Source organism: Eriocheir sinensis, chromosome 39, assembly GCF_024679095.1.
Source record: "Eriocheir sinensis breed Jianghai 21 chromosome 39, ASM2467909v1, whole genome shotgun sequence".
Taxonomy (NCBI): Eukaryota; Metazoa; Arthropoda; class Malacostraca; order Decapoda; family Varunidae; genus Eriocheir; species Eriocheir sinensis.
Genome location: NC_066547.1, coordinates 3660813 through 3688198, shown reverse-complemented (window position 1 = coordinate 3688198; position 27386 = coordinate 3660813). Strand labels below are relative to the sequence as shown.

The 27386-nt window shown below is 44.7% G+C and overlaps 1 protein-coding gene across 2 annotated transcripts; it reads right to left on the bottom strand.

The window, feature by feature from the left end:
• Nucleotides 1–317: 317 nt before the first annotated feature.
• Nucleotides 318–23783, bottom strand: LOC127008881 (uncharacterized). Of its 2 annotated transcripts, none has more exons than XM_050881323.1 (2): nt 23181–23783; nt 318–2212 (listed from the first exon to the last, which is right to left on the bottom strand). In XM_050881323.1, the coding sequence occupies exons 1-2, from the start codon at nt 23604–23606 to the stop codon at nt 542–544; spliced, it is 2097 nt and encodes a 698-aa protein (XP_050737280.1). In that variant the 5' UTR covers nt 23607–23783; the 3' UTR covers nt 318–541. The 2 variants fall into 2 exon arrangements, with proteins under 2 accessions (XP_050737280.1, XP_050737281.1); XM_050881324.1 differs by lacking the exon at nt 23181–23783 and adding an exon at nt 2315–2662.
• Nucleotides 23784–27386: the final 3603 nt, after the last annotated feature.

Sequence of the window (27386 nt, the reverse complement as noted above, 5' to 3'; positions counted from 1 at the left end):
GGGGTCTGTGTGGTCTGATTTTCTATGTAAATCTATGTAAATCTCTCTCTCTCTCTCTCTCTCTCTCTCTCTCTCTCTCTCTCTCTCTCTCTCTCTCTCTCTCTCTCTCTCTCTCTCTCTCTCGTCATCGTCGTCACTTGGTCAAAACAAACTTGAGGTGAGAGAGAGAGAGAGAGAGAGAGAGTAACCTTAGATTCGCAGGTTTTGCTAAGATGGTCGTTTAGACAACTCCTTTCATAACGTTTCGTGTAAAGAACAACACGACCCTACAGTCCCTGCCTAAGGGTTTTAGTAAGACAATATTTTCTATATTTTCATTTGAAATATATGATAAGAAATGTAACCACACACATGCATCGCAACACTCCCCACAGATGCGACACTCTTGAACAATTTGTTCCGTAGAAGTGGCACCGTTCCATGGGATGTGTTCCTCTGCACGGTGATTGTAGTGAGCTGGCGAGCCGTTCCTCTCAGTGTGTTTGTGGTGCTTCTTGGCACTCCTCAGTCATTGTTATCACCAATCAACGACAGTTACTGTTCAGCGGGTGTTGAGAAGTGCACCCGGAATGTACGTCAACTGTACGTCGCTGAACATTTGAGTTTGGTCACGACTCTGTGTACTCGCCCTGTGCTTACAGAAAATTACCATCACCCGGCTTGGCGCCTCTCTTGACACGACTTCTGCTGTGGGAGTTGGTGCCTGGATGTGTCTGCCCTCCATTGAAATGCCTTGTTTCGTATCGGGGCGGGACGTAGCTGCCGGAGTTGTGCTGGCGGTGCTGTGAGTGGCGGCTGTTGGTGTAGTTGTGTGCAGCATTCCGGCCACTGCTTTGCTGGAAGGAGTCGTTGCTCCGCTGTGCCGGCCTCCCGAGGTGCCGAGGTGCGCCACGCAGCGAGTTAGAGGCGGATCTAACGGGCTGGTGGTGAGGCCTCGAGGTAAAGTTGGGAGATGGAGTGGCTTGGGCGGCGCGGCGTATCTGAAGTACTCGTGGCCACGGTACAGCTCACGTTCCTTAACGGGGGCGCGGAGGTTACCAAGGTTGAAGGGCACATGTTTTGGACAGGTGGACCGTGGCATCTTTTCTTTCTTCAGGATACCTTTAGGAGACTTCCCTCCAGTAGTGGTATTCAGTGGTGTACAGCCAGCTGCTCTAACTGTTTGCTGGTATCGTGCATTATGTCTGTGTACTGCTTCCTTTGGTGGCTTGTCCTGTGGCTTCACTGTTCTCTCCTTTGGCTTTTGCAGCTCAGAACGAATGCTGGAGAGAGGGAAGCCATACTTGAAGTAGTCGTAGCCACAGTACAGTTCACGATCCTTGACGAAAGTGTTCAGGTTCTGGAAGTTAAAGCGCACACATTTATGAGCGGTGCTGGCCGTCTTTCCTTTCTTGAGGATCCCTGTGAGATGGTGTGGCTCAGTGTTTTTGTTGTTTGAAACTGTTGCTTCCTCTGTTACTGTTTTCTGAGGCTCTGGCAGTTTGTTTACTGCTTCCTTTGGTGGCTCTTCCTGTGGCTTCACTGTTCTCTCCTTTAGCTTTGGCAGCTCAGAACGAATGCTGGAGAGAGGGAAGCCATACTTGAAGTAGTCGTAGCCACAGTACAGTTCACGATCCTTGACGAAAGTGTTCAGGTTCTGGAAGTTAAAGCGCACACATTTATGAGCGGTGCTGGCCGTCTTTCCTTTCTTGAGGATCCCTGTGAGATGGTGTGGCTCAGTGTTTTTGTTGTTTGAAACTGTTGCTTCCTCTGTTACTGTTTTCTGAGGCTCTGGCAGTTTGTTTACTGCTTCCTTTGGTGGCTCGTCCTGTGCCTTCACTCTTCTCTCCTTTAGCTTTGGCAGCTCAGAACGAATGCTGGAGAGAGGGAAGCCATACTTGAAGTAGTCGTAGCCACAGTACAGCTCACGAATCTTGAAGAATGTGTTCAGGTTTTGGAAGTTTAACCTGACAATTTTCCTGACCGGGGTTTGAGATGCATCTTGCTGTTTGAAGCTGCTATTAAGAGGCATCTTTTCCGGTGGCCAGGTAACGGCTTTGCACCTGCTGGAAGGAGCGTCCCCAGCAGTGCCTTGGTGCTCGGAGGGGAGCTCATCGTATACCTCCTGTATATTATCTCTCTTGACCATGGGCAGAGTAATTACCAGAGTTTGAGGCCTCTTGCCATGGCTCACCATTTGCGTACGGTCTTCTTCATCCACTGGCTTGTGGACCTTTTCCCTCTTCACCAAGTGGATAGTGATGATGAGAGTTTGAGGCCTCTTGCCATGGCTCACCATTTGCGTACGGTCTTCTTCATCCACTGGCTTGTGGACCTTTTCCCTCTTCACCAAGTGGATAGTGATGATGAGGGTTTGAGGGCTCTTGCCAATGGCCCCCTTTCCTCCATTCCCCACCACCCCATCAGCATCCTGCAAGGTGTCGGAGGGGAGCTCCTCCTCCACCACTGCGAGAGGCTGAGCAGCGTTCTTCAGGCAGACCAGGGCCTGTTGCCCTGCGTCGTCCTGGGCACCCGCGTTTTTGGTTTCCTCGACGTTGTAGTCAGGTTCCTCGGAGGGGCTGCGGTGCGCCCGCCTGGCGAAGAGCCAGTCGAAGCACCCACAGCACCAAGCCTTCTTCTTGTGTTTTTGTTGAGTCATTTTAATGTAAATGAACAAACTTTAGCAGGGACGTGCAGGTTATCAACGTTGTCCTCTTCTGGGATGGGTCATCCTCGTCTCTCTAGGAGACGAACTTGATCCCTTCTTTGTGTGCTAAATCTTCTTATTACGGGAGACGTTGCTGAAACCTCGACTGATTGACTGACTGACCCCTGTTCGAAGCGCTGCCTTGTCCTTGACGAGTTGATGGATGGATAGAGAGGATGACGCTACGATCTGTGTTATTGACTCCCGTTTATCATATTCTTAGGGCAAGCCGAGCGATGGATAACTTAAGGACTACAAAATATGATAGATAGATAGGTTGATTGGGGATAGAGAAATCAATATAAATAGATAAGTTTCCTTGAGTTCCGTTTTTCATATTTCTGCATCAAAACGAAAGAGGGAAAGCTTAAGGACTACAAAGCAAGGTAGGAAGATAGATACATAGATAGATATATGGTTAGTAGTAACAAATGTACGGAAGTGGGGGTTGCCTCAGCGGGGGGGACTGGAAGTGGGGTTGGGGGGTGAGCAGGGGGTTACAGGGAGTGGGGTAATTTGGGGGGACTGGAAGTGGGGGTTGGGGGTGAGCAGGGGGTTACAGGAGTGGGGATTAATTTGCGGGGGTTACGGGAGAGGGGTATCTAGACCCCCCTACCCACATCTATTTTACCTTTTCACCCCCCCCACCCTCACCCCCTCTCGGACTAGCGTACGGAAGCGAGAGGGTGGGTACTTGAAGAGTTAAGATAAAATCGCGAGCTCGAGTGACCACAAGATTATAATCACAGACAAAGGTTAAAGACATTAGGTTAATGACCAGGCTGGAATACGTCACGCGCACCTGTTCCCGGTGACCACAAGATTATAATCACAGAAAAAGGTTAAAGACATTAGGTTAATGACCAGGCTGGAATACGTCACGCGCACCTGTTCCCGGTGACTTATCTTTCTTGCCATACACACACACACACACACACACACACACACACACACACACGCACACACACACACACACACTCACACACACACACACACACACACACACACACACACACACACACACACACACACACACACACTCACACAAGTTAAGATCGAGATCTCAGTGACCCCAAGATTACAATCACGGAAAAGGTTAAAGACATTAGTTTAATGAGCAGGCTGGAATGTGCCCATCGCACCTGTTTCCGGCGTCTTATCTTTCCCTCCTTCCCACTGACGCGCAGACACACACACACACACACACACGCACACACACACACACACACACACACACACACACACACACACACACACACACACACACACACACACACACACGCTCACACATCTGGTCGTACGAGATAAAATCGCGGAAAAAATGGATCGATGACATCTCCATGTATCTGAGGCCCCGCCTATTGAAGTCTTAATGATTCAAGTCATTACAATAAACCTCAGGTTATTAAGGACTGACCGAGAACACACATGCTTGCACACACACACATACACACACACACACACACACACACACACACACACACACACACACACACACACACACACACACACACACACACACACACACACGAGCACACACACACACACACACACACACACACACACACACACACACACACCCACACATCTGTTCCTGCGAGATAAACATCACGGAAAAAAATGTTTCGATGACATCTCCATGTATCTGAGGCCACGCCTTCTGGTCTTCGGAAGCCTTAATGATTCAAGTCATTACAATAAACTTCGGGTCATTAAGGACTGACCTGAGGAACACACACGCACACACACACACACACACACACACACACACACACACACACACACACACACACATGTACAAACGAACACACAATGTCGAGGGGTATTTATGGACGTCAAGCCAACAAGCACTTCACAGGCTCTCAAGGCGGTCTCGGGTCAAGAGGTCTCCTGTTCTTGTTTCCCGTAAACATGAGGACCCCTGTACACCCCTGTATCAAATGTTCATGGTGTAATAATTACTTCCCGTTGTCCGCACTCGTAGCTCATAGGGCGGCCTGCCTTCCAGAGGGCCTTGGGACTGGATCGAAAGATATATCTACTAGAAACAATGGTAAGTACTTAAATGTTTGCGTTACTTTATATGATTGTCATAAAAACAGTAGCAGATGTGGATGACGGGAGGGAGGTAGAGAGCTGGGCAGCATGGGCAATATCGACTTTAGTCTTTCTATCTTTTTTCAGAAGAGACGTCGTCGACTAGCTCTGATCGATCAGATGTCGGTTTCTCTCAACCAGACCCCAGCGATATTGGAAGTTGTTCTCCACGGGCGGGTCTCAGCGACGAAGCCAGTCAAAACCAAAGGTAGGTCAAAACCTAATATCTTCTGAAATGCAATATTGTTAAAATGTGTTTTACAAGAGACACATTTTCCATATTGTATTTTAAGTGTCACAGTAAAATATGTGCGGGATAGAGGGGTTCAAAAAATTTCATTTGTGTTTCGTATTCCTTAAGGACTATCTCCGAAGAAGGCGGGTCTGGTAGGCTCAGCCATTGGCCCTCCTCTTCAACGATCGGTAGTGGACGAAAACGAAAACAAGCGAATACAGGAACAAACGGTAAGTTTCAAACTTTTTTATTGCGCACACGTCTGTTCTAAGGAAAAAAATTGTAATTTCACTATTTCTCTCTAATATTATTTTACCTTTCTTCAGACACCTGCAGGAAAAAGCAAGCCCGTCGTGAGGGATTCTCCCATCCAAACAGTTCTCCACAGCCAGGACCCAGCGGTTATAACCAGGGACGGCCGACAACAACACCCTCACCAACACCAGGTGAAATAAGCCAACATTTCAACGGGGCCTTAACAACGATCGACGTGCCCGTCCCACCAGCAGACAACGGCGACATTGCATCATATTTCAACAACAACACTGGTCGTCTTCGCGAGGCAGTAGAGTCTGTATTCCAAGGCTGAAAGCAGGTTAGACCTCCTTCTTTTAAAGTGTACGTTGACATGCATCTGCGCTTAGTCAGAGAAGACCCCGACGGTGGAGTTCAATATAGAGATATGTATATGAGAAGTCATATGCAGGTAATTAGCTATGGCGATATGGATTCATATGTACGTGAACTATCCGAATATTTTGTTAATCGGTTTGAACATGACATGTCGGACGAAGAGGGCAGTGGATTTACGTTAGATGAAATAGTTAGCGTAAAATTTTCCTTCTCTCTTATAATGCTGCACAATAGTATTGGAGAGTATGTGCCCTATCTAAGGGTGTTCCAGGAAAACACAAGTTCTCAACCCTTCGGGACCCACGGACTGTGTTTTCCAAGTTCTAACAGCTTATCGCTATCTAAAGTCAAGAAATGTAGTTCCATCGGGCAGGCAATGGGAGAATGCTTGCTTGGCCTCTATTAATACGGGTAACATTCCAACCCCGGTATCCTGGGAAGACCTCGGTCGGCTTGAAAGATTAAACAACATAAGTATTCGCGTTTACTGTCTAGACAACGTTGAAGACAAAAAGGCGAACTAACTCTAGTCAGAAAGGGCTCAAAGATCAAGAAGTTGTTCATTGTCTGTTGTTGGGGAACAGACACCTAGCTCTTATCCAAGACTTTGACGCATACATGAACCTGTTTACCTGCCAACGTCGCGGGAAAAAATGTTTTGCGATATCTGCCTGTGCGCCTGTGAGAACAAGGCAACGCTTGCTGAACATGTGCTAATTTGCCCAACGATGATCACAAGACTAAGATTCCCACCCGCGGGTTCTACTGTGAAATTTATTAATCATGCTAAGGCATATGAGCCATCTTATTTAGCATTCTATGACTTTGAGAGTATTCTCGTACAGCCTTCTTCGAATGTGTCTGGATGTGTAAAGAGACATCACTTTGCCATAGCGTATGCTTACATTATAGTGAATAGAAACGGAGAAACAGTACAAAGCGGATCCTATTGTGGAAGTAATGCTGTAAACCATTTTATTCATACAATGCAGTGTGCCTGGAAAAAGTTGAAATTTTCTAAAGGCTACAATAAAATCAACATGACCGATGAAGATACGACACGTCACAATGAGCAAACTCACTGTCTTCTCTGCAAACAGGGTTTTTTAAAAGGTAAAGGAGTAAAACATCATGACCATGAAAAATCAGGAAACAATTACATTGGAGCTTATTGTAATAGATGCAACCTCCAAATGAAAAATCACAAATTGCAGCTCACTCTCATTGCACATAATGCTAATTACGACATGTCGTTAATCCTGCGTGAATTAACGATACCTGACTTGAAAATCAATCTAAGACCAAAACGTTCAGTTCACAAATACCATGAAGTCATCATAAATGACTTGAGATTTATTGACTCGTATGCCTTTATGTCTGGTTCACTCGCGGCTTTAGCGAACCAATTCATCAGTAATGGGAACGAACCCATATGCACACAACAGATGTTGAAAGATGTGCCAGCACCTGCGTTGCCATTATTGATCAAGGGAAAGCAGGTGTTTTGTTATGACTATATGGATTCGATGGAACGACTTTCTGAGACACGTCTTCCATCCCGCGAAGATTTTTTCAATTCGCTTCAAGAAGCAGAACTTTCCGAAAGTGATTATAAACATGCTCAGAATGTTTGGAAAGTAGCTGGGTGTCAGAGCCTGAAGGACTATTTGTTGCTTTATGTTGATTTAAAAGTGGATGTTGGTCTTCTATGTGATGTCTTCCTAGAGTGGAGAGGTATTTTGAAAACCCAGTGGAGGTTGGATATTGTAAATTATGTTAGCCTGCCAGGATTTGCCTATGACTCCTTTCTGCTAAAAACACAGCAGGAATTAGAGGTGCTTAGTAGCCCAGACATATATCATTGCATTCAAACAAATGTGCGTGGGGGCTACACAAGTGTTGTGCGTCGTTTTGTACGCGCCAATAACATCTACACGAACCCTCAGTTTAATCCAAAACATGATAGAAGCACTTTCCTTTCATATCTTGACTTCAACAGTCTTTATCCCACTGTAATGCAAGAGAAGTTGCCATGTGGGGATATGAGAAAACTAGATGAGACAGAAATGCAGTCGTTTTTGAGCGGGGGCTTGGTCAATCAAGCAACCGATGGCGATTTTGGATATCTCATTCTGTGCGATACTGAGGCTGTCTCACGTGAAGTCGTTGAGAAAACGGATGACCTCCCACTGATCATCAGAAGACACAATATCACCAACAGAGATATATCGTCAGTCACACGCGAATGGTATGAAGAAGAAAACCGTCCAGCACCGTGTAAGAACATAAAACTGATTGGAACACATGCTGCTCAGGAGAAAATGCTATTTGCTCTGCCCCTCCTTAAACTACTTATTCGACTAGGCCTGGTTGTTAAAAAAGTGCATGCTATTTATACGTTTAAGCAAAAGCACTTTCTTGCGGACTTCATTCAGGATAACATAGAAGCCCGCAAATGTGCTACTTGCCCTATCAAGAAAAATGCAATCAAGTGTATTTCAAACAGCATTTTTGGTCGATTCCTGATGAACGTGGCCAAATATAGTGAAGACATAGATATTGTCACCAACCGCGAAAAGTTTTTGAAGCTGGCCCGAAGTCCTTACTTTAAACGCGTTGTACCTCTCAATGATGGTCATGTAGTTGTAACTCGCCATAAGAAATATTCACGGGTGAATCATCCAAACTACATTGGCTACTACATCCTAGAGCTGTCCAAGCTGCGACTATATGATTTCTATTACAATGTGTTGAAGGCTCATTACGGGGATCAGGCGAAACTAGTGTATTGCGACACTGATTCCTTAATAACAGAAACTGAAACTCCTGATCTATTAACAGAGTACTCGCAGGAACCCTTCAAAAGCTATATAGACACAAGTAACTTTAGCCCTCACATTCCTTGTACAGCACAGACAACAAAGGAAAGCTTGGATTTCTCAAGTCTGAAGTGGGGGAAAGAACCATCTCAGAATTTGTAGGTGTAAAACCAAAATGCTACTCCATCCTCTTGGCAGACGGTGACCGGTTGAGTTCAGCTAAGGGCGTTCCAAAGTTCATAAAGAAGAAAATTGCTCATCAGCGATACAAAGACGCCCTATTCCAGAAGCAAACATTTACCTTTGACTATCAGGGATTCACAGTGCGCAATGGACGAATGAGTACAGTAAAATATCCCAAGAGAGGGATATCTGTAGTTGAGGACAAAAGATACTACATTAGCACCTTGGAGTCGCGATCTTACGGTCATCCATATAATTCTATAGGGATAGAGGAGGAAGAGCAGGAGGAGGAGGTAGCCCAGATCATGACACTGTCAAACGAAGAAAATTTGGAGGAAGGCGATGAAAGAGGCATAACAGAAGCGAGACTAGCCGAGGTAATGGGTGGGCAAGAGATCGGTGAAATGGGAGAACTAGAAGAAGAAACCTATGAATTGTGGGGAGAACAGGATGTGCTGGTCGAGCAATATTTTCCCTTGATAAAACGGGTAGAGGCGGATGATGACATGTTAATGCAAGCCGCGGAACAGGAAGAAATAAATCAAATGCTCTCATCATCCCCCCTTGAATATATGCTAGTAGATACAGACTTTTCAGAATAAATTGTAGTTGTTTATAAGATAGGGACTGGTGTGAATGTTGTATATACTGTTTATAGTGTAAGAATTTGCCTGCTATTTTTATGTTAAATATAAAATATATGTAAATATATTCTGTATATAGGACTAATGTTGGAGCCTTTGATATTATAAAATTGCACATGATGAATCTGGAATCATAATTTGACCAAATTCCAATAAACATTGAGTTTGTTTGACTTGTTTATATGACCTTTATCAAAAACGGATGAAAAAAACACAATAATTGTCTTAAAATTTATTCGATTTGTGGAAACATGAATAAAACGCTTTTATGTTTCGATCCGGCTCATGCCCGCCCAATCAGGCGGGCGGCGGCGGCGGCGGCGGCGGCGGTAGCGAGAGGTGCGGCGGCAAGATGCGACAGGATTGCTCGGGGCCCGGGACGGGGCGGGGCGGGGCGGGGCGGGGGCTGCACGGGGTAGTGGCGGTGACGAGTGAGGACCTGTGAGTGGAGCCAGACCTCTGATTTAAGCATGGTATACAACCACCCCACCCCCCGATAAAGGAACTAGAAAATTACTTATGCTTCATGGAATGTAATACAATTCATTATGAAAAAATCAATAAGTCAATACTTACTTTTTATGAACACGTGTTAAATGTTTGATGACATACGGGCATTATAAACTTGCTGTAAGCGAATCGCATCACGTGTTCATCATTCCTCGAATATTCGGTCTTGGAAAACTCCATACATATTTTTCAAGAGTTTCTATTACACCCAAGTGCGAAACATTGTAGGCAAAGTACTTGGCATATTGCCCTCACACATCGCTTCGCGTGCTTTGAAGTCGAAATGCATTTTTATACATACTGAGCCAGGGTAATCAATATACTTGAAATGATCAGAGTATAATTTTGGATCGAGAGCATAACTATCTAGGAACACTGCCATGCCCGGTTCATAGTAGAGACAAATCCAGTGTCCCATTTCTCTTTTAGAATAACTTGGTAGCGTATTGACGATGCACACTATAGGTTTTCTATATCGAGGTATAGAGTTTACCTCGTCTGCCAATAACACGCCTAAAAACAAGGCTTGCTTTCCTATGTGCCCCCTCAATCCTCTTTCAATCTCCATGTTCATCGCACAGCCGCTTCAAGCCGTCTTTCAGAGTTAACTGTTATTATACCCACTGTTTCGCCAAACAGTATCAACAGACGGTTCTCGTTTTCTCCCTTGCTTAGATTCAAGCTAAGTCTAAGCCCCCCATTCATTTCAACGGGCAAATTATCATTCAAGTTTTCAGCACGCAAATCAAATGTGCAAATCATTGCCCCCTTGCCGAAAATATCCTTTCCGATTAAATGGTCTTTGTGAAAACCAAGTGCATCCAAAGTACGATGGTAGAGCTCAGCATAGTCATGAGGGAATTTACTAGGAATATTATACATGGTTCTACCATTAACACTTAAGCTTATTTGACTTATATCGCCATGGCTCAAATACAATGGATTTAGCGTATAGTCGCCAGAATGAGCTTCCATGCTCGTTATAATAAGCGAAAGTTTTTCCGGAATAACATCACCCCCCGGTTGATCATACGTTCCTGAGGTTTGGTCTTTGGCTAGCACATAGGTTTTCAAGAGGGTTTTGGTAAATGTCGATTTCAAAAGATTCCCTGTGGCGAGAGACGCGTTCAAAGCATGAAGTGCATTAGGATAAGGAAACAGTCGCGTATAAAGCAGCTTGGCTGAATCTATATGCAGACGAATGTTATCGCCAGTTGGAGAATTTAGCAGCCATGCATTACTAGATAGTTCCATTCTGAGTCTAATCGAAATACCATCGAGCAAGTAACTGTCTAAAGAACTTATATCCAGAAGAAGCGGGGTACAGAGTTGTATACCGTGAGTCTTAACCCGCTTCATAATGGTCTTGTGTTGCGCGCTGGCATTGTCAAAGTATTCTGCTGTTACTTTGGAAATAAAACCGTTCTCTGGGATGGTAATACTAGCATTGGCTCAACTTGTATTCAATTTGTTGGGCGACAAAGTATTCAGCATTTTAACGTATGACGTGTACCCATAAAGTACATTATTGTCAACAGCTACATCTCCCAAAAAACATTGCACTGATTTGAATAGGCTGTGCGCGGTATTATTTGCAAATTCAACGTGTTGAACGTCTTCGAGAGGAGTAGTATTGTCTGGCTTAGTTAAGCGTAAAGAGGTGTGCAACACCAATTTCCCCAAATCAATAAAACTGCCAAGTGTTCCAGGAATGAGAAATTCTATATATCTATCGGATAATTTCATATTGAATCCGAGGTTAGTAGGTAAAACATCAGCATCATAACGGGAGGCAATCGTTGTTTCCAATAATCTCATTTTGTTAGGGCGGAAACAATTCACTGACACCGGCGGCATATTGCCCCAGGGGAGAACGCGGGTTCCGACACCAACCGCGCTGGTGATGCTCGCCATACTGCTCTTAGTTCAACAATGATTACAACTCGGTAAAGATGTCCTTTTTATAACACCTTTTCCTCCCGACTCGCTTGACTTTCTTTTTCCCGCTTCCTCTAGTCAATTTCATTGCAGCTTGCTTTAAGGAATTAATTCCATGCTTTTTTATAGAGCTTCTCGTTGCTTCCTGTGAAATATCATCTAGAACGTTGTTTCCAAATGTTCGAGCTGAAGGCACAATGACATTTTCACTAGGAAAGGAAAGCTCTTTAGCGAGTCCAGCTAAAACCGAGAATAAACCCCGCCTCTGTGATAGCTTTGTTCATAAGAAAGAGTGAATATATCATCAATTCCACTCCCTCGGTTTGATATGTGTTTGACATTCGAATACAGGGTATGATATTCTGCTACGTATGGAGGGATGAATGTAACCCTCATGGTGGCGGCGAGGAGACTGTCTTTCAAATGGACAACATTCCTATTAATACAGCAAAATGTACTCAAAGATTCAACGCGATCGGATATGAAGTAAACATGTAACAGGGTATCCTTCTTCGAAATGCATAGGACGACCTTTTGATCTGTGAGTTTAATAGAAATCGAATCAATTACTTTGGATTTAAGGGAAGTATATATAGTTGGATGCACGCCATTTGTTAGACCTCCAGAGAGCGAAAAGGCATCAAGAATATTTACATTTTCACTGCATAACAAGAGGGATTGACAATGTAATTGTAAATGAGAACACACTGTACGTCACCATTTCTCAACAGAGGGGCATGACCATGTAGCGGAACAAGAACGGGGTTTTTTTGTTTTTCATGTGTACCCAAGGAAGAAAACACAGCATAACCTAAGTTGGGGACAAAACCGAGAACCTGGGCCAGTCGCGCATCAAAGGAAACCTTAATAAATACAACTTGTGGATGATAACCATTGTAGCAGAACAAAGTTAAATGATCATTTGTGGAGCTAAATGCAAGAACCTCTCTAGAATACGCTAGTAAATGGTAGTTGTATCCATCGACCATCTCCTTTATCAATGTCGTTATTATACCGTTAACACACATCAGCAAATACCCAGTGTCATTATACAAGATATTAGCATTAATAGCCTTTGACAGTGTGCGTCTTTCAATAGCTTCTGAATCTGGCGTTGGTCTTATACCACATTCAAGGTGTATACTACACTCTGGTTCACCCGGTTTAACAATGTAATACCGACGGGGAAGCAACACGTTCAGTAGACCGACTTCATATTCCACGTCCTTGTCTAATGTTAGAGTTTGTATATTATTAGTAAAGCTAGTGCTGGAATTGGGGTAAATTTCCCCATCCGCAATGCTGGTAACATATATATGATGTGACTCCATTTAGAGCAAGCAAGACACTAGCAAAAATATTATAATTATTTCATTATATAGAGGTAGACATGACGAGATGCCAATTACATATTGAAGGTAAATCATACTAAACATCATTACATTGTTATTTATTGACATATTTTACATTTAGTGATGTACATAATTATTGGGAAATTGTCTGGAGCTATAGTTATTCAGGATCCACGTCGACTACAGCACCGTCCCGTTTTCTTTTCCATTCGTCAGCCACAGCATCGTCCTCTGTATCCACCAGTTTCCTCTTCCTGTTTCGCTCGGGAGACACAGATAGAGTTAATTTTGTTTCAGGCTCATCGCAGGTCCACCATCTGTCCAGGATGACGCACGATATATTATGCAGTTGGAGTTCAGCCGCAGCCTCTTGGAGATGCGGTTGGTAGTCAGCTTTCCACAACACGTAAAGAATTCCAGCGCTTGCAATATTGTAGGGGAAGACGACACTTGTAATGTTGCTTTTAATCACCCATTCTACCAGTTTTGTGATGGACTCTTTAAACCAGCGGAGGCGGTTATCATAACTGTCTTCCTTTACCCCACGAATGAAATTTTGATCTCTTGACGTCTGAAGATATCCTTGGTTTATAGGGTTATTTTCCAGTTCGCGGCCAGGAGCATACTACTGGGTTAGGATACACGCCACATAAGGGAGATTTTCACTCGGAGGATAGCGAATATGCAGACTACCGGGAATACCACGATCTTCCCAGCGACACCTGTTCAGTTGATAGATTGGGCTTCTTTCGCGGTAGAGATTACTGTGCGGGTATAATCCATGTAGGCGTCCAGTAAACCCCCTCTTTTCGTAGCAGGAACTGCAGTTGAGGGAAGAAACGATGATGGTCTTGTTGTTGCGGTAGATGTCATCGCCAGGAGAACCGTCTTTGTAGTTGAACACGTAGGCGTCCGACATGGTGTCCTCTGGTATACTGGTGAGTGATGAATAGTACCGCTTCAGCTGATGGCGAGGGACGAGTAGCGAACCATCGTCCCATCTGCTCTCTCTTATAAGCCCGCTCGGGGCACCACCGTGTCCGAGCGTGTTCGTCCTCGCCTCCGGCATTTCTCTCTCCATGACGTCGCCGCCCCCTCTGTATAAGTCGCGCGTCCAACGCGGTTCAGTATCTACAACGTCCATGATTCTGTTTCTTTCTTGAATCACAATGTAGGACTGCACTAGCACATTGGAAAAGCGGATTTAATATGGGTCCCATCTGTAAGTTGCCAACGATGGTTGTTTGGTGAAACCAGATCCCTGAATCTTTTGCCGCACGCGCGTATTTTTTATTTCGCTAGGTAATACACCCGTGGCGTCAATGATGTGTTTTATATCAGCAATGTCAGCAATCGTTGGTTTTTGACTTGCATTAGAGAGTAAATTCAACATGTACAGGATATTGGAGGATCGAACAGAAGACAATAGGTTGCCTCGGCTATCCCATTTTACGATGGGATTGTCTTTTATTCGTTCTAGCATCATATTGACGTATGGCACGTCGATACTTTTAACATACAGAGGTATTAAATTACTTATTTCAGGATTGGAGGATATCTTGTTCTCCTAATCCCTGTGACTCTAAGTTCCACGGGTGGTAGTTTTGTGGTTTTGTATACACCAGATCGCGATATTTTCTTTTTTTTGTAGCTTTTCTTTCTTACAGAGCGAGACGACGGGTTCAATCTTGTAGGAGTGCTTGGTCTTGCACCATGGGAGGACACGACAGGACCGCTGCTGCTTGCTGGCACATGTTCAGAGACCGGCATATGATCGGGATGGGTCGACTGCGGGTTGAAACACGATTGGCCGTTGACCCCGGACTCGTGGAGTTGGCGCATTTAGGCTTAATACCCGTTAAAACACGCTCAGCGGTAGACTCAGGAACAAGATAATACGTGCGCATTATCCAAATAATTTTCCGATCAAGGAAGCGGCAATAGGTAATATAGCAGCTAATATATTACCGCCCGTCTCGATGTCAATATAAGTCTTTTCTTATGGAGAGGAGTTTTCTTTCTAGCTATGGCACGTATGTCTTCCCGATAGTTACGTAATTTCTTGATAACTTTGCTATTGAGGGTGAGGTGCTTCTTTAACAAATTGGAAAATATTTCAGATATACAGTTCAATTGTTCTCGAGCTGCTTGCTTAATAGCACGGTTTCTATCTTTACTTTAATTTCTTCAAAAGTAAGACAAAGTTTTGTGTGCACTGAGGAGTGGTGTCTTTTTACGCATTTTCTACAATATCATTAGCGTCAATCCAGCTGTTGAATGAAGCAGGGTATCCCAACCACGAAACAAAATACTGCTTTTTCCTTTATTTTTCGTGAACGCAGTATTTTAATATCGTATGTCTCAGGCAGAGCGCTTAAGACGAGCTCTGGCGCGTAGAATATCCTGTATTGGTTCTCCAGACAAATCTTCTAAGAGATAAGTTCTTGGGCGATTCTTGTGTTTAATTGATTTTATGCGAAAGAGCTCGTGAGTATTTTGCTGCGTGTATCCTTTATGGAATACAGAGGAACGAGCACTTCCAACAAGGCGAACTATTTCCCCAACTGCCAGTCGAGAACTGATGGAAGACGCTGGTTGCTTCGGGTTTTTATACATTGCGTGGAATTGCCGTTTGATTGCAGATGGGTTTTTTAAGTTATGAATATCAATGGGAGTTTGTTTGTTCTTCAGTCCAGAATGGGGCGAGCGGTTGTAGGCACTGACCATGTTTTGCAGCTGATCAATATATCTTGAAGAATTTTGAGACGTGATGAACTTGTAGATGCGTGCTTTAAGTGTACGAATGGCCCGCTCTGCCAAGGCTGCTTTGATCTCACTGTATAGCTTAATGCCCCGGGAACATAAATAGTTTCTTACTTTTCGATTCCAGAATTCTGTGCCCAAGTCGGTGTTTAATCTTCGTAAGCCTTCAGAATCTTTATTTTCCACCACTTGTTTAAAGGCCACGAGCATAGTATTTGCGTCTTTATTCCGACACGGGACAACTTGCATATACCTAGAAAACACGTCTATGCATACTAACAAGTAGCCTATGTTATTATTTTCCTTTCTTATATGTCTCACGTCTGCTAAATCGGCAGCCATGATTACTTTGGGTTTTGAGGCTATTATCTTTTGCCGGGGAAATTTTTTAGTATGTAGCTTATGCAATGTATATGTTTTATTGCTTCTCAAAAAGTTGAATACGTCATCACGTGTTATTGCCGGATTTATACTTTTTGCTTTCTCCCATAATTTCTCCTGAGAGCTTAAACCATAGGGTTCGTTATGTTGGGAGTATAGTGCGTGTAAGAGTTCCTTCTTCCTGGAGTTCACCATTGGAATACGCGTTCACCTGGGGGTTCTCCAACAATGTTTGAGCGAAACTGTAGGGACTCAGGAGTATTTATACCCAAATCAACAAGAAGATATCCATAAGGACGTGAATATACAGCATATTTATATATATCTACAAACTGGTTTGCCTTCTCTTTCCCGAATATTTGTCTGCCCAGAGTGTGAATTTGAGATAAATCGCGCTGTCTTAACAAGAGGAAATGAGAACAGTTCAGGCTAATATTCCTTGCATGCTTTCCACCCATATATAGATTTTGAGTGATAAATATGCATGAAATATTGTTGTGCCGTCCGCGAGTAAAAGCATCAACCACAATTTTGTTCCTTACAGCATCAATGAAAATATCGTCAAGTACATACAATGTCCCTCTCCGATCAAACGTATCCTCGTTGGCAATTGGATCAATTATTTCAGACGACACTATAACTTTAGGTCCTATTTCTTTATTTCTTTGAAGAGGATGAGACGTTAAGCCACATATGACAATTTTTTTGAACTTTTCATGATACTTCAGAATAAGCTGCTGTACAAGTTCCGATTTTCCAGAGTTGCTATATCCTGCAACTATTATGCGCGCAGGATATTGGAAAATATCGAGAAGGTTCTCTGAATATGTCTCAGTCATAGCGGAAACTCTATTAATGATGGTAATTATTAAAGTATGATGCTTATATAGCACAGAATATGTGTGTGTGTGTGTGTTTGTGTGTGTGTGTATACAACAAGAACAACAACAACAACAACAACAATAGCAATTACCCTCACTTTTTGCATGCCCCACTTCCGTCACCCCTGCTGACGGCCCTCTGACCGTCTTACCCCACTCCGTCACCCCCCGCTGACCACCTTTCTTCCGTCACCTCCCCCCTCGCTGACCGACATACTCCCGCTCCCGTCACCCCCCCGCTTCCGTACGCTAGCCCGAGGGGGGGCATGTGAAATAGTGAAAACAATTTTTTTGTTTGGGGGGGTGAAAATAAAATAGATGTGGGTAGGGGGTCTAGATACCCCCTCTTCCTGAACCCCCCCGCAACTTACACCCACTCCCGTAACCCCCCCGCTCACCCCCCCAACCCCCACTCCCGTAACCCCCCCGCTCACCCCCCCAACCCCCACTTCCAGTCCCCCCCGCTGAGGCAACCCCCACTTCCGTACATTTGTTACTACTATGGTTAGATAAATGAATAAGTTTCCCAATGCAAGAAAGAACAATAATATTGATAAAATCGTTACTTTTGTGTGGATAACTGAGATATTTTAACGTTAACTCCCTTTGCAGACAAGAATAAACATTAAGGGACTATTACACTGGGCAAATTTTCCGTTTCCGTTAGGAAAGGAGTTGTCTAAACGACCACCTTAGCAAGACCTGCAAATCTAAGGTTACTCTCTCTCTCTCTCTCTCTCTCTCTCTCTCTCTCTCTCTCGTCATCGTCGTCACTTGGTCAAAACAAACTTGAGGTGAGAGAGAGAGAGAGAGAGAGAGAGAGAGTAACCTTAGATTCGCAGGTTTTGCTAAGATGGTCGTTTAGACAACTCCTTTCATAACGTTTCGTGTAAAGAACAACACGACCCTACAGTCCCTGCCTAAGGTTTTTAGTAAGACAATATTTTCTATATTTTCATTTGAAATATATGATAAGAAATGTAACCACACACATGCATCGCAACACTCCCCACAGATGCGACACTCTTGAACAATTTGTTCCGTAGAAGTGGCACCGTTCCATGGGATGTGTTCCTCTGCACGGTGATTGTAGTGAGCTGGCGAGCCGTTCCTCTCAGTGTGTTTGTGGTGCTTCTTGGCACTCCTCAGTCATTGTTATCACCAATCAACGACAGTTACTGTTCAGCGGGTGTTGAGAAGTGCACCCGGAATGTACGTCAACTGTACGTCGCTGAACATTTGAGTTTGGTCACGACTCTGTGTACTCGCCCTGTGCTTACAGAAAATTACCATCACCCGGCTTGGCGCCTCTCTTGACACGACTTCTGCTGTGGGAGTTGGTGCCTGGATGTGTCTGCCCTCCATTGAAATGCCTTGTTTCGTATCGGGGCGGGACGTAGCTGCCGGAGTTGTGCTGGCGGTGCTGTGAGTGGCGGCTGTTGGTGTAGTTGTGTGCAGCATTCCGGCCACTGCTTTGCTGGAAGGAGTCGTTGCTCCGCTGTGCCGGCCTCCCGAGGTGCCGAGGTGCGCCACGCAGCGAGTTAGAGGCGGATCTAACGGGCTGGTGGTGAGGCCTCGAGGTAAAGTTGGGAGATTGAGTGGCTTGGAGCGGCGCGGCGTATCTGAAGTACTCGTGGCCACGGTACAGCTCACGTTCCTTAACGGGGGCGCGGAGGTTACCAAGGTTGAAGGGCACATGTTTTGGACAGGTGGACCGTGGCATCTTTTCTTTCTTCAGGATACCTTTAGGAGACTTCCCTCCAGTAGTGGTATTCAGTGGTGTACAGCCAGCTGCTCTAACTGTTTGCTGGTATCGTGCATTATGTCTGTGTACTGCTTCCTTTGGTGGCTTGTCCTGTGGCTTCACTGTTCTCTCCTTTGGCTTTTGCAGCTCAGAACGAATGCTGGAGAGGAAGCCATACTTGAAGTAGTCGTAGCCACAGTACAGTTCACGATCCTTGACGAAAGTGTTCAGGTTCTGGAAGTTAAAGCGCACACATTTATGAGCGGTGCTGGCCGTCTTTCCTTTCTTGAGGATCCCTGTGAGATGGTGTGGCTCAGTGTTTTTGTTGTTTGAAACTGTTGCTTCCTCTGTTACTGTTTTCTGAGGCTCTGGCAGTTTGTTTACTGCTTCCTTTGGTGGCTCTTCCTGTGGCTTCACTGTTCTCTCCTTTAGCTTTGGCAGCTCAGAACGAATGCTGGAGAGAGGGAAGCCATACTTGAAGTAGTCGTAGCCAGTACAGTTCACGATCCTTGACGAAAGTGTTCAGGTTCTGGAAGTTAAAGCGCACACATTTATGAGCGGTGCTGGCCGTCTTTCCTTTCTTGAGGATCCCTGTGAGATGGTGTGGCTCAGTGTTTTTGTTGTTTGAAACTGTTGCTTCCTCTGTTACTGTTTTCTGAGGCTCTGGCAGTTTGTTTACTGCTTCCTTTGGTGGCTCGTCCTGTGGCTTCACTCTTCTCTCCTTTAGCTTTGGCAGCTCAGAACGAATGCTGGAGAGAGGGAAGCCATACTTGAAGTAGTCGTAGCCACAGTACAGCTCACGAATTTTGAAGAATGTGTTCAGGTTTTGGAAGTTTAACCTGACAATCTTCCTGACCGGGGTTTGAGATGCATCTTGCTGTTTGAAGCTGCTATTAAGAGGCATCTTTTCCGGTGGCCAGGTAACGGCTTTGCACCTGCTGGAAGGAGCGTCCCCAGCAGTGCCTTGGTGCTCGGAGGGGAGCTCATCGTATACCTCCTGTATATTATCTCTCTTGACCATGGGCAGAGTAATTACCAGAGTTTGAGGCCTCTTGCCATGGCTCACCATTTGCGTACAGTCTTCTTCATCCACTGGCTTGTGGACCTTTTCTCTCTTCACCAAGTGGATAGTGATGATGAGAGTTTGAGGCCTCTTGCCATGGCTCACCATTTGCGTACGGTCTTCTTCATCCACTGGCTTGTGGACCTTTTCCCTCTTCACCAAGTGGATAGTGATGATAAGGGTTTGAGGGCTCTTGCCAATGGCCCCCTTTCCTCCATTCCCCACCACCCCATCAGCATCCTGCAAGGTGTCGGAGGGGAGCTCCTCCTCCACCACTGCGAGAGGCTGAGCAGCGTTCTTCAGGCAGACCAGGGCCTGTTGCCCTGCGTCGTCCTGGGCACCCGCGTTTTTGGTTTCCTCGACGTTGTAGTCAGGTTCCTCGGAGGGGCTGCGGTGCGCCCGCCTGGCGAAGAGCCAGTCGAAGCACCCACAGCACCAAGCCTTCTTCTTGTGTTTTTGTTGAGTCATTTTAATGTAAATGAACAAACTTTAGCAGGGACGTGCAGGTTATCAACGTTGTCCTCTTCTGGGATGGGTCATCCTCGTCTCTCTAGGAGACGAACTTGATCCCTTCTTTGTGTGCTAAATCTTCTTATTACGGGAGACGTTGCTGAAACCTCGACTGACTGACTGACTGACCCCTGTTCGAAGCGCTGCCTTGTCCTTGACGAGTTGATGGATGGATAGAGAGGATGACGCTACGATCTGTGTTATTGAGTCCCGTTTATCATATTCTTAGGGCAAGCCGAGCGATGGATAACTTAAGGACTACAAAATATGATAGATAGATAGGTTGATTGGGGATAGAGAAATCAATATAAATAGATAAGTTTCCTTGAGTTCCGTTTTTCATATTTCTGCATCAATGAGCTTAAGGACTACAAAGCAAGGTAGGAAGATAGATACATAGATAGATATATGGTTAGATAAATGAATAAGTTTCCCAATGCAAGAAAGAACAATAATATTGATAAAATCGTTACTTTTGTGTGGATAACTGAGATATTTTAACGTTAACTCCCTTTGCAGACAAGAATAAACATTAAGGGACTATTACACTGGGCAAATTTTCCGTTTCCGTTAGGAAAGGAGTTGTCTAAACGACCACCTTAGCAAGACCTGCAAATCTAAGGTTACTCTCTCTCTCTCTCTCTCTCTCTCTCTCTCTCTCTCTCGTCGTCACTTGGTCAAAACAAACTTGAGGTGAGAGCGAGAGAGAGAGAGAGAGAGAGATTCGCAGATTCTGCAGGTTTTGCTAAGATGGTCGTTTAGACAACTCTTCATAACGTTCGTGTAAGAACAACACGACCCTACAGTCCCTGCCTAAGGGTTTTAGTAAGACAATATTTTCTATATTTTCATTTGAAATATATGATAAGAAATGTAACCACACACATGCATCGCAACACTCCCCACAGATGCGACACTCTTGAACAATTTGTTCCGTAGAAGTGGCACCGTTCCATGGGATGTGTTCCTCTGCACGGTGATTGTAGTTAGCTGGCGAGCCGTTCCTCTCAGTGTGTTTGTGGTGCTTCTTGGCACTCCTCAGTCATTGTTATCACCAATCAACGACAGTTACTGTTCAGCGGGTGTTGAGAAGTGCACCCGGAATGTACGTCAACTGTACGTCGCTGAACATTTGAGTTTGGTCACGACTCTGTGTACTCGCCCTGTGCTTACAGAAATTACCATCACCCGGCTTGGCGCCTCTCTTGACACGACTTCTGCTGTGGGAGTTGGTGCCTGGATGTGTCTGCCCTCCATTGAAATGCCTTGTTTCGTATCGGGGCGGGACGTAGCTGCCGGAGTTGTGCTGGCGGTGCTGTGAGTGGCGGCTGTTGGTGTAGTTGTGCAGCATTCCGGCCACTGCTTTGCTGGAAGGAGTCGTTGCTCCGCTGTGCCGGCCTCGAGGTGCCGAGGTGCGCCACGCAGCGAGTTAGAGGCGGATCTAACGGGCTGGTGGTGAGGCCTCGAGGTAAAGTTGGGAGATTGAGTGGCTTGAGCGGCGCGGCGTATCTGAAGTACTCGTGGCCACGGTACAGCTCCCGTTCCTTACCGGGGGCGCGGAGTTTACCAAGGTTGAAGGGCACATGTTTTGGACAGGTGGACCGTGGCATCTTTTCTTTCTTCAGGATACCTTTAGGAGACTTCCCTCCAGTAGTGGTATTCAGTGGTGTACAGCCAGCTGCTCTAACTGTTTGCTGGTATCGTGCATTATGTCTGTGTACTGCTTCCTTTGGTGGCTTGTCCTGTGGCTTCACTGTTCTCTCCTTTGGCTTTTGCAGCTCAGAACGAATGCTGGAGAGAGGGAAGCCATACTTGAAGTAGTCGTAGCCACAGTACAGTTCACGATCCTTGACGAAAGTGTTCAGGTTCTGGAAGTTAAAGCGCACACATTTATGAGCGGTGCTGGCCGTCTTTCCTTTCTTGAGGATCCCTGTGAGATGGTGTGGCTCAGTGTTTTTGTTGTTTGAAACTGTTGCTTCCTCTGTTACTGTTTTCTGAGGCTCTGGCAGTTTGTTTACTGCTTCCTTTGGTGGCTCTTCCTGTGGCTTCACTGTTCTCTCCTTTAGCTTTGGCAGCTCAGAACGAATGCTGGAGAGAGGGAAGCCATACTTGAAGTAGTCGTAGCCACAGTACAGCTCACGATCCTTGACGAAAGTGTTCAGGTTCTGGAAGTTAAAGCGCACACATTTATGAGCGGTGCTGGCCGTCTTTCCTTTCTTGAGGATCCCTGTGAGATGGTGTGGCTCAGTGTTTTTGTTGTTTGAAACTGTTGCTTCCTCTGTTACTGTTTTCTGAGGCTCTGGCAGTTTGTTTACTGCTTCCTTTGGTGGCTCTTCCTGTGGCTTCACTGTTCTCTCCTTTAGCTTTGGCAGCTCAGAACGAATGCTGGAGAGAGGGAAGCCATACTTGAAGTAGTCGTATCCACAGTACAGCTCACGAATTTTGAAGAATGTGTTCAGGTTTTGGAAGTTTAACCTGACAATTTTCCTGACCGGGGTTTGAGATGCATCTTGCTGTTTGAAGCTGCTATTAAGAGGCATCTTTTCCGGTGGCCAGGTAACGGCTTTGCACCTGCTGGAAGGAGCGTCCCCAGCAGTGCCTTGGTGCTCGGAGGGGAGCTCATCGTATACCTCCTGTATATTATCTCTCTTGACCATGGGCAGAGTACTTACCAGAGTTTGAGGCCTCTTGCCATGGCTCACCATTTGCGTACAGTCTTCTTCATCCACTGGCTTGTGGACCTTTTCTCTCTTCACCAAGTGGATAGTGATGATGAGAGTTTGAGGCCTCTTGCCATGGCTCACCATTTGCGTACGGTCTTCTTCATCCACTGGCTTGTGGACCTTTTCCCTCTTCACCAAGTGGATAGTGATGATAAGGGTTTGAGGGCTCTTGCCAATGGCCCCCTTTCCTCCATTCCCCACCACCCCATCAGCATCCTGCAAGGTGTCGGAGGGGAGCTCCTCCTCCACCACTGCGAGAGGCTGAGCAGCGTTCTTCAGGCAGACCAGGGCCTGTTGCCCTGCATCGTCCTGGGCACCCGCGTTTTTGGTTTCCTCGACGTTGTAGTCAGGTTCCTCGGAGGGGCTGCGGTGCGCCCGCCTGGCGAAGAGCCAGTCGAAGCACCCACAGCACCAAGCCTTCTTCTTGTGTTTTTGTTGAGTCATTTTAATGTAAATGAACAAACTTTAGCAGGGACGTGCAGGTTATCAACGTTGTCCTCTTCTGGGATGGGTCATCCTCGTCTCTCTAGGAGACGAACTTGATCCCTTCTTTGTGTGCTAAATCTTCTTATTACGGGAGACGTTGCTGAAACCTCGACTGACTGACTGACTGACCCCTGTTCGAAGCGCTGCCTTGTCCTTGACGAGCTGATGGATGGATAGAGAGGATGACGCTACGATCTGTGTTATTGACTCCCGTTTATCATATTCTTAGGGCAAGCCGAGCGATGGATAACTTAAGGACTACAAAACATGATAGATAGATAGGTTGATTGGGGATAGAGAAATCAATATAAATAGATAAGTTTCCTTGAGTTCCGTTTTTCATATTTCTGCATCAAAACGAAAGAGGGAAAGCTTAAGGACTACAAAGCAAGGTAGGAAGATAGATACATAGATAGATATATGGTTAGATAAATGAATAAGTTTCCCAATGCAAGAAAGAACAATAATATTGATAAAATCGTTACTTTTGTGTGGATAACTGAGATATTTTAACGTTAACTCCCTTTGCAGACAAGAATAAACATTAAGGGACTATTACACTGGGCAAATTTTCCGTTTCCGTTAGGAAAGGAGTTGTCTAAACGACCACCTTAGCAAGACCTGCAAATCTAAGGTTACTCTCTCTCTCTCTCTCTCTCTCTCTCTCTCTCTCTCTCTCTCTCTCTCTCTCTCTCTCTCTCTCTCTCTCTCTCTCTCTCTCTCTCTCTCTCTCTCTCTCTCTCTCTCTCTCTGACCTCAAGAGAGACCAGAGAGAGAGAGAGAGAGAGAGAGAGAGAGAGAGAGAGCATACATATCCTTTTCTCTTCATTCTTATCCCATTTTCCTACTACTACCACTACTACTACTACTACTACTACTACTACTACTACTACTACTACTACTACCACTACTACTACTACTGCTGCTGCTGCTGCTGCTACTGCTGCTACTACTGCTGCTATTATTATTACTACTATTACTACTACTACTACTACTACTCTACTACTGCTACTACCTTTACTACTACTACCACTACTACAACCACTACTATTACTTAAAAAATAATATAGTTCAATAACACTGAATTTAATTGAATATTAAAATGTTTATTGTTGATGAAAAAATAATACAATAAAATACTAAGGCTATTTAAACTTATTTCATTTTGCTTGTGGGTCAAAATAGGTTAAGAGAATATCGTAGAAAAATGTCTTCATCATTATATTATAACGACATTGGTACCCCTGGAGATGAAGAATTTGCAACCTTAATTATACATTAGGATATTAAATAAAGAGGGACTTATAGCTCTACTTAGAGGAGTTTCTAGCTGGAGAGCCATCACGTGAGCAAGTAGTACCTAACCCTCCACTCTAAAATAGTAACTTTCCCCGCATGTTAAAATCTCAGAAACGAGTAATGATAATGGAAACCGGTATCAGAGTGATGCTTAGTAAATATAAATAAAAGCATATTGTTTCAACCATTAAAGTGAGTTGGGTGTGACTCTGGAGTTTTACCAAGACGTATGGCACACCAGAAATAACATTAATTCTTTTCACACAAAATCTTGTAACACGTTCAGTCCGTGAGACTGACCTTTATGAGACTGAAATATCCATTATGAGTCTTAAGCCCTGTGTGAGAGATCACATCCAATAATATTAGTCATATGGGCGACAGCTTCCCTCATCAGCAACGATGTCTGGACCTCTGATGACAGTGAGGTGAACGATTGTTTCAGTCCTTATAGCATTATCTATCACAGTAGTTAGTACGCAGTATTATCATTGAGTAAAGTGGAAGGCGACACACACACACACACACACACACACACACACACAACACACACACACACAAAGACTTTTCCCATTCTCTATGAAGGAAAGAGAGGGAGGACGGGCACCTTTTATGAAGGATGCGTAATATACGTGTACCTAAATATAATAATATAATATAATATAATATAATATAAATATATAATAATATAATTGAGTTTCATCAGCCGCTAGGTACGTGGGGTAGGGGAAGGTAATAAAGGGTACAATAGGCGAAAAAGTTTGGACAGCATTGATCTATCACAATAGTCTCCGTAGACAGTACAAAGGGCGGGCAGTTATTATAGCAAAACACACACACTGCATATCTGGCATAAACCTGACCAACGAGATGGTTTCTTCTCAAAAAGACTGACTTTGTTAGCACAACTCTGTCTTCTCAGCGGACTTGCAGGGAATTCATAAACTTTGTATCCCCTCTCCGGCCTGTTACTACGGCCGCAAGCCAGGCAGCAAGGCATTGCTACATTAAAGACCAGCCGTGTCCGCTCCAAAAATAGGAAAAAGGATGTTTTTGATACCTCAGTTCAAAGTTGGTGTGGTGCTCGAAGGGCCAATAATGGCGCCCAGCAGCCTTATACGCAGGGCCGCCTATGTTGGTACTCTCTCTATAAAGGGACTCTTATTTGTTGTCAGATTTAATAGCTTCGCCTTCTCAACGGAGCGCTTCCCGATCACAATATTAATTTGCAGGCGTGTTGCTCCCAGCGTGAAGCACCACCGGCGGAGGAGTCTTGCCCACTAACCCGCTCTCTACCCCCGCCTCTCCAGGTAGTATATGCCGAGGCGGGTAACCTTAATTAAAGCTCAGCGATGGGCGGGGCTCGGGGAGTACCTGTGTTTGGGAAGGATAAAGACTCGCTGCCGACACGCGGGTTGGTCTTACTGGATTGAGTTTTAATTGAATTTCGCGTGTTGGTATTATTATTACTACGGTTGTTGTTGTTGTTGTTGTTGTTGTTGTTGTTGTTGTTGTTGTTGGTAGTAGTAGTAGTAGTAGTAGTAGTAGTAGTATTGACTGAAAAAAATAACAAATTCATTACCCAATACTGAAATCGAGAGAGAGAGAGAGAGAGAGAGAGAGAGAGAGAGAGAGAGAAGGGAGGGCACACCCGCCAACAAACTCTATCCCTGGAGCCACTCAATAACCACTCTTGACAACATTGATTGCATTGCTGTAGCCATTCACGTGTTTGCGGCTGCCAAGGTTTCAGCGCCGTATTCTTATAAACCCTCTCTCTCTCTCAACGACGCAGTACGTGTCATCCGAGCAAAAAACGAGTCACAGCCACGTCCCTCCACCCCGCCCGTGTAAATAGACGCCGTGCATCGCAACAAACCCGTAACCGTGTTCCCGCAAGTACCACCACCTCTATTACCAAGCCCCTAGATAACTTAAAAATCCTTAGTTTCAATGCGCGTAGCCTAAGAAACAAATTTGATGAACTGAGATGTCTTGCTCTAACAGAAAATTTTGACATTGTTTTTATTGCAATCAGCATGGTAATTTTCATCATATCCTTGCTGTTAAGCACACCTTCATAGCACCCAATAGAAACATCTTGACACAGACTCATGACTGACTCCAACATCACAGCCATGTTTGTTACTTTATATCTTTCCATTTGTGTGTTTTGTTTAATCCATCTCTTGTTCATTTCTCAAGGATGATTTAATCTTAAAGCTCAAAAATGAAAAAAAAATTGTAATTGGATAATTTGTAGGGTGCAGTTTATTTTTCTTTTAGCTCTCCTTATTGATGTTTTCTCATGATGGTAAAAAATCTGCATATTGAAACATTCATTGTACTCATTGTGTCGATGTTCTTATTATTTATTAATGTATTTATTTTATTTTGGAAACACACTTAGCAGGGGGTTTTTTTCTTTTTTTTCAGAAT